The sequence below is a fragment of the Pseudophryne corroboree genome, chromosome 5 (assembly GCF_028390025.1).
Source record: "Pseudophryne corroboree isolate aPseCor3 chromosome 5, aPseCor3.hap2, whole genome shotgun sequence".
Lineage (NCBI taxonomy): Eukaryota > Metazoa > Chordata > Amphibia > Anura > Myobatrachidae > Pseudophryne > Pseudophryne corroboree.
The window spans coordinates 784808884-784822066 of NC_086448.1; the positions used below are offsets into that span (position 1 = coordinate 784808884).

Sequence of the window (13183 nt, forward strand, 5' to 3'; positions counted from 1 at the left end):
AGTAAGCTAGGAAGGAGTTGCGATTTGAAAATAAATAAATAAAATAAATTAAAATAAAGTTTTAAAAATAAAAACTGGAGCAGAGTCCAGAACATGCCTTCCCTGGTAGGCACAAAAAACACTGAGGCATCTTGGGAGTATGGAGGGGGAGGAGGGTTACGAATTTAAATATCTAAACGTGCTTATCCCTGCTAACGCACCGTCCGTATGCCAAGAGTACTCCAGTGACCCCTAATGGATGAAAAATGAATTAGACTATGCTCATCAATGCTATCTGCAGGAATAGGACAGCTAGCAGCAGGCATAGCTTTGACAAAATACCTTTTATCAAAGTTTCATATAAAGAAGGAATTTGAGTCAAATAAAAATTGTCGCCCGTACAGAAAACATTAAACAAAGTATATTTGTTTATTTCTTCTCTGAAGAAAATTGTGAAAAACACAATGAAATGGCTTTGAAATTGTGGGAAAACAATAATAAAAAAAAAAAAAAAAAAGGAAAGAAGAGAAGACGTCACTACACGGGTTTCCAATTAAATACAGTTTTGCGATACAGTTGCATGATTTTAAAATAAAGAAACCATTTTTCCTCTGCAAATCAGCACTAGATCTCTTTATGTAACACCGGCATGCTAAATTGCTAATTAACATTCATTAAAGGCTCTATAACAGCGGAAATCGTTTAGGTATTATATGGTCGTAGTACGAAAGCAGGAAAAGGTACCACTGATATTTGCTCGCCCGAGCTGTAGTACTCTTCTACGCCGTAATGTAATATCACTAGTGGAAAGAACAGGGGTAAAAATAAAAAAAATAATTCAAATAAAACAATAAATAACATGGCACCGTGCGTGTAGAAGCCAATGAGCACATAATGTAGATCAGTGGTTCGCTACCAAGCGCAGGCAGACCCGGCAATGTAGATCTTCATTATAAGTTTCATGGCTTTCTGCTAAAATATTCATTTTAGAGAAGGCACTAAGACAGTCCCTAATAGCCACAATCTTGGAAATATTTTCTCGCAGAGAACATAAAATATTTCTTAAACTGGACTAAAGCTTTCATTTGTAACAATGACCTATTATATGTTTAGAGGAGCCAAATTGACGGTGACTTATCACAAACCAATGTACAGAGAAACCGGTTTCCCGTCCAACCGCATCGCCGCTGAGAGGAAGAGAGACGCCAAGGTTTATCAGGAGTAGACCCAACTCATAATGGTGCAAAAATCAAGATACACAACTGAATTCTATCTAGTGTTCTTTAACATTGCAGAAAACCACCCAAAACACCTAGGGGTGCAGGTTCTGTAACTTTTTTGAGCCACAAAGGAAACGAACAAAAACAACAAAACAAACTCTAGCAATTTGTCTAAGGGGTTGTGCAAAAACACCTTTTAGGTTTTAACCGTACAAGACACCATGAAAGCGGAATACACACCCGTGTTAGAAACACCCTTATTGGCTGATGCAACCTCTCTTTTTGCCACAGGGAATTGCAGAGCAGTTTCAGATAAAATCACAAAGGAAAATAAAAAAAAAAAAATATATATATATATATATATATATATATATTTTATTTTTATTTTTTTATTTTTTTAAATGATACTGTCTGCAAACAATTAAACCCAGGCGAACCCACAGACCGCAATTAAACACGCAGGAAAATAAGAGAAATTATTTTCCACCGGAAGAACTGAAAAAAAAAAAAAGTTAAAAAATGATTTGTTAAGCGCATCTGAACCACTTGGGTGATTGTGAACACAGTAGAGAGGACCATATGATATTTATAAAGGGAAACGCAAGTTGTTAAAGTAACTTAACCGCACAAACAAGTCACAGAAGAATCAATGGACACTATCAATGCGGTGCAGCTCATTATGCAAAAAGTTTGGTCGCTCCAAGCTAAAAGCTTATTGCGTCTTAAAGGACAAGGCGCAGTCTAAATTTAATCTTACAAAGACAGAGTAATGCTAGACGGAAATGTAACAAACGTACGAGAAATAAAACTAGTGGTCACTGTGTTTTCTGCTATCTCAGCCCTCCCTCTCCCGCGCAAATAAAGATCCACAAACAAAAAAACTAAACAAAAAAAAAAACCTAACAAATACTTAAAAGTCAGTAAAAATGTATTAAAATCTGAATTGTACAAGTTATGTGCTGCCCACATCATTGTAATCGTATTTACAGCAAAGTCCTCCATCTGCAGTGCGGCTTCTTTGGCACAGCATGCAGATCTTTTATTCCACCATTGGGGATCTCTTCCCATGCCGACACTCCGTTATGTGGTCTTTCCAGGGCACCTCCACTTGTTTCACAGTAGAATGGGCACTGCCACCTTTTCCCCCCGAAAAACTCAACTGTCTTCCTGAAAGAGAGACTAACCGTTATTAAAAAGTTTATGACATAGCAAACACATAGAATCTGTACTCTCCTATGGCCTTTGTCTGCTGTACTTTGAACCTTTCTGAAGTACACTTCAAATAAAAATTGCAATTTGTTGCACTAGTAGCAGCATGATAAGGGACAAGGCATTTGTACTTCACAGCCTTAACCAGGATTCAGATTTCCTTACTGTGTATAAAATATACACGTGGATGACTCCTATTGACTATGAGCTAGAAAAGGCAATATGAGGGGGGGAAAAAAGGATTACCGGAAACAAAACTAAAACTGGACTAATTACTTGTTAGGATCCAATGCCTTTACATCAAAGATGCACCAATTAGCAGATGGATAATATTTATCCCCCAACAAATGTCCACCACCCTTGGCGTTGCCTGACAGAAAACCTAAGGGTAATGTATTTTGGTATTACATGGAGACACATTACCTAATGTGCAAGCTAATTTGGCATATCCAGTATTGTTAATAAAAAAATATATATTACGAGAAAAAGAAAAAAAAAAAAAAAAGGTAGAATGGGCAAATTGTTCTTCTATGGCTTTTCTTCTAGGAGAATAGGATACAGGGCTTACTGTTCTCTGTAAGGGTGTGGGTTATACTAGTCGACTTCTGGGCTGCTCTTTCAGGGAGGGAGGGGTGGTGGGGGAGAGGTGGTGCATCAGAAGTGGAGTGGTGGAGGAGAAACACTACAGGAGGCGGTACAGGGGGCATGGTAGCCCCAATCGCGCTATTATACAGCAGGGGGTGCGGCTAAGAGGACGCGATTCACCCAGAATTGTGTATTTGGCGCCCGTACCACGCTTTAAACTCAGTCAGGCGGCAGGACAGGAAGGAGGGGGGGCACTCTTAAGCCAGGAGACTTGCCTGCTCTTCCGGGGTTTGGTATACATGATCTACATTCAGTAGGGCCAATTCAATTGTTTTTGGACACCCAAGCATATCGCGCAAGTCGCACCCAAACAGACTGGGTTTAGCCGCCTAAAAAGTCTACACCAGTCTGAACGCCTTGCTTCGGGCATCTTAACATGCTGGATAACCCATCTAAGGAGTATATGCAATTGCAGTCGAATTGCCGCAAATGTCGAAAAACGGGGCATTTTCGACACAAAAAATAATAATTCGACAATGCAATACAGTACTTTTCGACAAAAAAAAAAAATAGACGTTTCAGATTCGACTTTTTGAAATTCGACAGTTGTCAAATTCGACATGTCTGCAATGGTAAAAATGCGGCTTTTCGACAAAAGTATATTCAATTGAAGAATGTCGATTCGACAACAGTACATTTCGACAGTAATTTCGTCAATTTCATTCCGCCTCACTTTGCTGGCGGAATCTAATAAAAAATTTTAAAAATGTTTTTTTTTGTGTTTTTTTTATTGCTAATAGCATATCTATTTATATTAGAAGGGATTATGTACTTGGTTTGTCTATTAGGAGACAAGTATTTATATATTTTTTAAAAGAATACATTTTTTTTTTTAAACTGACTAAAACAGAGAGAGCATGGTTTTCAGTGTGAAGGGGTGGGAATGGGTTAAAATCAAGAAAAAAAATGCGTGGGGTCCCCCCTCCTAAGCATAACCAGCCTCGGGCTCTTTGAGCCGCTCCTGGTTGTAAAAATACGGGGGAAAAATTGACAGGGGATCCCCCGTATTTTTAGAACTAGCACCGGGCTCTGCGTCCGGTCCTGGTGCAAAAAATACGGGGGACAAAAGACGTAGGGGTCCCCCGTATTTTTAACACCAGCACCGGGCTCCACTAGCTGGAGAGATAATGCCACAGCCGGGGGACACTTTTATATCGGTCCCTGTGGTCGTGGCATTAAATCCCTAACTAGTCACCCCTGGCCGGGGTACCCTGGAGGAGTGGGGACCCCTTAAATCAAGAGGTGCCCCCCCCCTCCGGCCATCCAAGGGCCAGGGGTGAAGCCAGAGGCTGTCCTCCCCATCCATGGGCTGCGGATGGGAGGCTGATAGCCAAGTGACACAAAGAAAGAATATTGTTTTTTGTAGCAGAACTACAAGTCCCAGCAAGCCTCCCCCGCAGCTGGTACTTGGAGAACCACAAGTACAAGCATGCGGGGTAAAAATGGGCCCGCTGGTACCTGTAGTTCTACTACAAAAAAAATACCCAAATAAAAACAGTACAAGCACACCGTGAAAGTAAAACTTTATTACATACATGCCGACACACACATACTTACCTATGTTCAAACGAGGCTCGGTCCACTTCTCCAAGTAGAATCCACGGTGTACCTGAAAATAAAATTATACTCACCAAAATACAGTGTAGCATCTGTCCTCTTCTTTTTTGTAATCCACGTACTTGGCAAAAAAACAAACCACATTACCCAGACCACGCACTGAAAGGGGTCCCATGTTTACACATGGGACCCCTTTCCCCGTATGCTGAGACCCCCCGTGACTCCTGTCACAGAGGGTCCCTTCAGCCAATCAGGGAACGCCACGTCGTGGCACTCTCCTGATTGGCTGTGCGCGTCTGAGCTGTCAGACGCGCATAGCACATAGCACAGCCGCTCCATTATCTTCAATGGTGGGAGCTTTGCGGTCAGGTTACTCGCGGTCAGCGGCTGACCGCGAGTAACCTCACCGCTGACCGCAAAGTTCCCACCATTGAAGATAATGGAGCGGCTATGTGCTATGCGCGTCTGACAGCTCAGACGCGCACAGCCTATCAGGAGAGTGCCACGACGTGGCGTTCCCTGATTGGCTGAAGGGACCCTCTCAGTGCGTGGTCCGGGTAATGCGGTTTGTTTTTTTGCCAAGTACGTGGATTACAAAAAAGAAGAGGAGAGATGCTACACTGGATTTTGGCGAGAATTTTATTTTCAGGTACACCGTGGATACTACTTGGAGAAGTGGACAGAGTCGGCGTGTGAACATAGGTAAGTATGTGTGTGTCGGCATGCATGTAAGTATGTAATAAAGTTTTACTTTCACGGTGTGCGTGTACTGTTTTTATTTGGGTATTTTTTTTGCAGTAGAACTACAGGTACCAGCGGGCCCGTTTCCCCCCCGCATGCTGGTACTTGTGGTTCTCCAAGTACCAGCTTGTGGGGGAGGCTTGCTGGGACTTGTAGTTCTACTGCAAAAAACAAATATTCTTTTATTTGACACAAGGCTATCAGCCCCCCATCCGCAGCCCTTGGATGGGTGGGGGGGCAGCCTCGGGCTTCACCCCTGGCCCTTGGGTGGCTAGAGGGGGGGGGACCCCTTGATTTAAGGGGTCCCCACTCCTCCAGGGTACCCCGGCCAGGGGTGACTAGTTGGGGATTTAATGCCACAGCCGCAGGGACAGATATAAAAGTGTCCCCCGGCTGTGGCATTCTCTCTCCAGCTAGTGGAGCCCGGTGCTGGTGTTAAAAATACGGGGGACCCCTACGTCTTTTGTCCCCCGTATATTTTGCACTAGGACCGGACGCAGAGCCTGCTGGTTCTAAAAATACGGGGGATCTCCTGTCAATTTTCCCCCCGTATTTTTACAACCAGGACCGGCTCAAAGAGCCCGAGGCTGGTTATGCTTAGGAGGGGGGACCCCACGCAATTTTTTGCGTGGTTTTTTTAAACATTTTTGTGCCGTCCAAAAAGTCGAATCCAGGACACACACACTATCCGTCAATTGGTCCGTTTATCGACAGCGGGACTGTCGAATCCGTTTTTTATTGAATAGGTCGAATTCGGGTCCCGGCGGGAGGGTATGTGACTGTCGAATTGTGTCAAATTTAAAAACTGTCGAATTCCAGCCGGAATTCGACCGCAATTGCTTATACCCCTAAGTATTTATTCATAGATTTAGGGAAGATACATTTTTTAAGTTATATTGTATTATTTCACCTGCAATTCCTATTACTGTACTGGCTCAGAACCTTGCTACTATGATGGTTATAGGTGGCTATGTATCCGATTGTCCCCAAACACGCAGAACTGCAACGCTACCACGCCACACACCCCTGCAGCTGAGGAGAACTCGCAGTCACCAGCATACATGACCGGAAACTGGAAATGCAGACAGGATTACTTTCTGATGGCGCAGAGCTGCTTCGCCATCTACCAAGTGTTTGCATTAAAAACCAAGGCCCAAGGCTTAACAGGAGATAAAGTAGAGATGGATAAAGAGAGTGATAAATGACCAGCCAATTAGCCCCTGTCATTTTTCAAAAACAGACTGTGACATGGCAGTTAGGAGCAGATTGGCTGGTCATTTATCACTCTTGATCCGTCTCCACTTTATCTCCTGTTAAAGCTTAATACATTTGGGCCCAACTCCCCTATGCTCACCCCACCAAACTCCGTGGCATGAGATCCTCCGAGTTTTGGATGTTGGGGGGGAGGGGGGTTCTTTTTGCACTCCAGTAATGGAAAAACTCTCCCTGAACACTGTCAAAGTTGCAGGGCTTGACTTACAAAATGAAAGACCGTGTTTAATAATGAACCTGCCAAGTACATAATCTGTACAGAATTCCCACCAAATAAAAAACAATTTCACTCGACAAGGCCTATAGAATTAATTCTGTTTTGGAATTACACACAAGTACACCAGGCAATTTGTAAATCAAATTTCTATGTTGGCCTCTGATACCAGCCTTAACACCCCTTTGGAAGATTCATCTAGTTCTAATGTAATACTATACAGATACCATTTGAATAGAGCTAGGATGACATCTACTGGACAAACGCATAACTGCGCTTATGCACAGCATGAAAGGAATTACTGCACAAGTATACTGCAGTTTAAAAGGCTGGCTCATGTGATACAACATGACAATGAAGCCTGCCGCTTTTATTGGTTAGGTCATGTAATTCCAATAAGTAATTACGCAACATGTTTTACACATTAAAGTAACACCGATCTCACCAGTCCTACTTAAAAACGTCACATTAGGATTATTGCTCGACAATGCATTAACAGTGTACATAAAACGGGGACATACAAGATGTCTAAAGTAAATAAAGATGTGAAAGCAAAGCGTAGGGAGGGCCCTGCCTGTCAGAGCTTATGAGCTAGCAGGCAAAGGGCAGAGCTCAGACAAGGAGCTAAGGCTGTCAGAGACAATCCAAGATTTCCAAACAGTGGGAAAGTCTGCTCAGGATTGGCAGAGAAGTCTCAAGTGGGAGAGCAGCACGGGAGAAACCTTGTAGCCTGATGCGAGAGGTGGTGCCAGCTACATGGAAAGGTGGCATTGCTAAGGGATTTGTAAGAGTAAATTGGGTATCTTACTATGCTGTATCAAGCAGTGAAAAAAATTGGAGTATATCAGTGAAGTTGCCCATAGCAACCAATCAGTATCCACCTGTCATTTCATAGGGTGTACTTGATAAATGATTGATCAAAGCGGATTGGTTGTTATAGGCAACTTTTCACGGCTTGATCCATCCTTTGCTGTATAAATATCTCACGGAGAGGGGAAGGGAAGGAGGGGGGGTTTGCAAGGCTTAATAGGTCAGATCCATTTGCGCTCCATTCATAGGCCTCTTAAGTCTCCACTACCTGAGAGGAGAGGTATAACCCAATAGTAACCCCCACCCAAAAAAATGTCACCAAGTGGATATCTGCCTCCTTAAGTGGCTGTGGCAATGTTATTCTTTACTTTGGAAAGGGATGATGCAGACTTAAGAGTCGTACACACTAGATGATATTTTAGACAAATATCGATTATTTGCATCCGCTGAGCTCTTACAGCCAATAGTACTTCAAATTAGAGCCCAACCTAATTCCCCAAGATGGAGGTCAGAAGAGGAAGAAAAGGCAACAGTCATGAAACCTCTGCAACAAACTTTTCAAAGTTGCTAAGACACCTTTTTCTAGTACCAGATAGTAAGAACACTAGGCAAATATCACATCATTTCAGGTCTTTACTTACATCTCAATCTTCCATTTTTGAAAGTCTCCGTTTTACATGCTTTGGGGGTTCCCATGTATCACTATCCGAATCCTCAATTTCTTCCTCTTCATCCTGGTCATCCAATAGATCATCATCATCTTCCTCTTCTTCATCAAAGGGATCCAAACCGGCATCCTCTCTTTGAAGGCGCTCAGCAAACCATTCCCTCACCTGCTCATACCCCATCTGAGATTTGGTAACTAATTCATCCAGATCCTCCTCATTGAGAAACTTGTGCATTAAGTAGTATTCTTTCAGTAACGCTTTCCCGGTCTTATATTTTATTGGCGCTGGTGCCCTCTCCCAGCTATTTGTTCTTCGCTGCCCTTTTGGCCTCCCTCTCGGTCTTCCTCGTCCCCTACCCCTGGGCCTCCCTCTCCCCCTCTTTCGGGAAAAGCTCTGCCCATTAACATTTGGGCTGGAGCTGCTTACTTGGTATTGGTAGAACCACTTTAAATGATGGTTTTTTGCAGCGTACCTGGTATCACCAAACCAGCCAACAATATCACTTCTAGCAAGACCTGTTTCCTCTGCCAACTTGTCATACTCTGCAGGAGTCGGCCACTGTGTGCGGACGAATGCGCCTTTTAGCACGTGCAGTTGCTCTGGAGTTTTTTTCCCAAATTTTCCAGCAAAAGCTGCTCCTGATTTTACTAGAGCACTTTCTGAATTTTCATCCAACTCCTCCTTTATTCCTTGTTCCACGTTGCCCTCACTAAAATCCAAAGGTTCCTCCTTTACTCCGGTGGACCGTCTCTTTTCTGCAAACCAAGCGTCAACTTCTCGCCTTGTAAGTTTGGTAAGAACCCTTAACTTGTTTAATTCCTCGTCTGATGGTATAGTGTTTTTAAGAAAGCTCTCTTCAAGAGCCTGTATTTGCTCCACGGTCTTTTCTTTGAATTTCTGTGGGGTAAAATCTGGAAAAGGATTCCAACTCTGCTTTCGCTGTGGCGTTATTACACCAGGGGTTGGGGATTCGGTCGTTTCGTCACTAGAATCAATAATTATAGTTCCACTAGAGTCACTGGTGAAATGGATTCCGTGACTTCCCTTGGAATTTCTTTGGTTATATCGCGTGTCACTAAACCATTTCTTGATTTCTCCTTTAGTCAGACCAGTTATTCGTATCAGTCGCTCGATTTCATTATTATGTGGAAACTGGTTACGCAGGTAGCTTATTTTCAAAGCGTTCAACTGATCCTTCGTTTTCTTTGAACGTATACCAAGAGCATCGCCTATCATGGTAGACTCCTGCTTGGGGACCTGTGGGCTCGGAACGGCAGCCACTCTCTTGGTTTCGGACAGGGTTTGGGTTTGTGGAATTTGGCTCATCTGGATGTGTGCATTACCTGGGATGCCAGCAACGGTCAACGCTATTGGTGTACTCACAGGTATGGTGTTCGTTCCAGCAACTTGCGTGAATAAAAGGCTAGGCTGACCAACTATTTGGCACGCCTGTAGGATGGAAGGCAAACCGTTGGCAGCTGAAGAAATGTGAGCAGGAAAAACAGTTATTGTCTGAGGGACAGTGTGGACAGTGCCATTAAATTGTTTCTTTCGGGCATCCTCTACTTCCTCTGGCGTCCAGCTAACACCATGTTTTAGTCGTTGGGCAGAGAACCAGATTTTTATTTGTTCCTCTGTGCATTTAGTTTGCGCAGCAAGGAGGGTGATCTCTGAAACAGTTGGGTAAGGAAACTTGTTGTAGTTGCCTAGCAACAGAGGATTTGCATCCAACGCCGCATTGTACGTAGGAATGCTATTGATGGGTATTAAAACTTTCGATAGGATGTTGCAATTTTGCTGTGCCTGTACAGTTGAAATAACTTGTGCCAGTCCCGACTGAAGGACAGTAGCAGGTGTAATAGTACTATGCAAGTCCTGGGTGCAAGTTACAACCGTGATACTCGTTTTCACAGGTTCAGGAACTATCTGAGCCACCGGCTTGGGTTCTCGTTCTTCTTGGGGTTTTACATTCGGCTCGCTCTCTACTTTCAAGTCTTTTTCCTCCGCTCCATCTTCTGTTGCATTTTGTGACACACTTATTCGCTTTTTCTCCTTCATTATCTTCATAATTGGGGTCTTACTGATTGAAATCCCAGAGGAGTTTGACTCGGACTGTTCCTGATTCTCTGCTTGGACAAAGCTCCCATCAAAAGTCAGATCATTAACAGTTTGTTCGAAAATCGACTGGTTGTTGCGTTTAACCATCGTTAACTTAAAGTTGTCTTCTCCAGGATGATATTTCACGTTGTGCTCGTTCAGGGAGTCATAGCGTTTAGTTAGAAAGTTACACTCCACACAAAAATAAGAAGAATTTAATACAACATTGGGGTGCTCGGAATCCACATGGAAGGTAAACAGATTTAAGTCTGGCGTTTGAAATGAGCAATATTTACATTCGTAACCACCTTCTACAGTTTTAATTTGATTGTCTGAATCGCTATTTTCTAGTGCATTGCCGTCTTCGCTTGATGGGCTCTCAGGCCCGGCGTTCTCCGGTGCGGGGTTCTCTGCAGGTGCTAGGAGTGGGGGTGCTTCCTCAACATCAGAGTTCAATTCTGCTTCAGGGTCAGACTCTCTTGCAAGCACCATGCAAGGAGTTTTTGTTTTCCGTTTACTTGCCATATTGTTCTGAAAAAAATCCTTATGAAATGAGGCAAAAACTAAAAAGGCAGCGCAGCGATCACCAGTCAGTAATGTCCTCTTTGTAGTTCCAAAATGGCTTTTAGATCTTCAGTCTCTTGAGCAATTGATGCAGAGCTTCTAGCATAGTCCTATCCAGTTAGGTTCATGATGGATATCTGGGGGCAAAAAAATAAATACATGTTTTAGTTCTTAATACTTCTAGAAAGCTAGTTAATAATTTCACAGACCATTTATTTTCCAATTCAGGATATTCTGGCTGTAATGCCTGCTTTTTAGGTATGTGTTTTAATACACACTGATCCATCCAATTGTATTGGATATTAAGTAGCACATACAGCTTTCCCATTGCGGGCATAGGAGAGAAGAAAACCATTCAGTCTATGTGTTCACAAAATAAATAAAGGGTCATTTTGCACACAAGCCATCAAGCACAAGATTCTCAGCGTTAAGCCCCATATACACTGGGCGATATGATTGCTAACTATCTTTTCTGAAAGATCTAACGCTCGTATAGTCCAGTGTGTCTGGATGAATGATGCACGCACCTGCGGGTCGTTACCGTTCATCCGTGATCTACCGAACACGAAGCTCAATTTTAACTACATAATGAGCCAGGTTGGCACGCGCTGCCGGTGGTCAGCATACCGGTCCCGAGATCCCGCCAGCAGGGGGGAGGTTTGGCAACAAAGCCCCTTGTGAGCTCGCTACACAGCGGACTCGGTGGGTCGAGTGGGAACAGACCCTGTGGGTAGGCATTCTGAGCGCTCGGGATTCCGGCGTCAGTATGGTGACCGCATTCCGATGAGCTGCATGTTTGGGAGGGGGGGGGGGGTTTCTGCGGGGGATGACGTCACGGAACGATATCCTACAGTGTGTATGCGCTACACCGCTGAACGATATAGCGCTAGTCGTGTACAAGGGCTGAAGTCACCCAGTGTGTACAGAGCTTAACACTAGCTCGACTGTCATTAGCTTTATGCAGCATTGAGTACCGGTGTAGGATATCCTACTGTCACAATCAATTACCTGCGAGTGGCAAGCTTGCGAGTTATTATACATTTTGCAGGATATTTTCATGAGCTGCACTCCCGTTTTCCAACTTCAACTATAAATGGCAAGTGGCGGATGGAGTGCATCAATTCTCTTTATTAAAGTCTCTCCTTAGAGATATTTAAAGTGTGCTTAAACAAGTTTGTAAAAAGTTGGAAAAACACTTACAACTCTTTGCTGCAAATTAGGTAACCCCTTTCCCATCAACACAACGCCTCACCATATATGTTCCACTTCATTTACACCCATTATCATTACACCCACTGCCCATCTATACAATACGTATGTCCCACATCATTTACATCTCTATAATTTAAAACATTAACAACTTTTAACAGAAAATCACCTGAATAACGACCTCTCTTTATTGGTCATATTTTCCTATTTAAAAAACCTCTCAATACATTAGTATTCATTGGGAGGGGTGACTCAGAGGAACTGCGCTGAGTCACAACATTTTTTGCATAAAAAAAAAAAAAAAAAAAAAAATAGATGATTCCCTACTTTTCATCTAGTCTGAGCTGTGGGCTAAATTCCACGCTAACTCCCATGGAGACCAGCACTAACTTAAAGCGAAGTCTAGCTAAGGAGCAAAAAGTCACGTGTGCGGGTTTTTAACCTTCATTAAGCAATTTCTGGCCAAACCCCAGCTAACTGAATTTGCCCTTTAAGGGGGGTACTCACGGAGCGATATTCTAAGCAATCTGACTAGATTTCTTAGAATTTAAGCCTGATCGCTCCGTGTGTACCCCTTAGAGTGATAGCGATGCGCAGCCCCGCGCATCGCTATCGCTGCTGCTAGATTGGCCTGCATGCAGGCCAATCTAGCGGGTCGGCCCCCCGTCTTCCCCCGCACGCTCAGCACACATCGCGCTGTGCTGAGCGGCGGGAGAGATGTGTGCCGAGTGGTTCGCTCAGCACACATCTCTCCCACATCGGCCCGTGGGTACTGGGCTTTAGACTGCACTGCAAAGAAAACACACTGGATGCTGTAAAATATCCCTGTGGTCCTGGGAGAGCACCCTATATTGCCATGAGGAGTGTCAGCTCAATGATATACCTAATGTATTTGCCTACAGTATATCTGCACTAATGTGTACTTCTTTCCTCTGGTACTACCTATAATTCCAACAGCCTGTATCCCCCTCCTGGTGGCTTATTTATGTCAACAAGGG

The 13183-nt window shown here is 43.6% G+C and overlaps 1 protein-coding gene across 1 annotated transcript in view; it reads right to left on the minus strand.

Moving 5' to 3' along the window:
- Window positions 1-387: 387 nt before the first annotated feature.
- ZHX1 (zinc fingers and homeoboxes 1) overlaps window positions 388-13183 on the minus strand; it is a 46605-nt gene continuing 33809 nt past the window's right edge. The window contains exons 2-3 of the mRNA XM_063924385.1: window positions 8289-11113; window positions 388-2366 (exon numbers count right to left, since the gene is read on the minus strand). Coding sequence (XP_063780455.1) covers window positions 8292-10937 — 2646 coding nt within the window. The 5' untranslated portion in view covers window positions 10938-11113 and the 3' untranslated portion in view covers window positions 388-2366; window positions 8289-8291. The remainder of the gene's footprint in view (window positions 2367-8288; window positions 11114-13183) is intronic.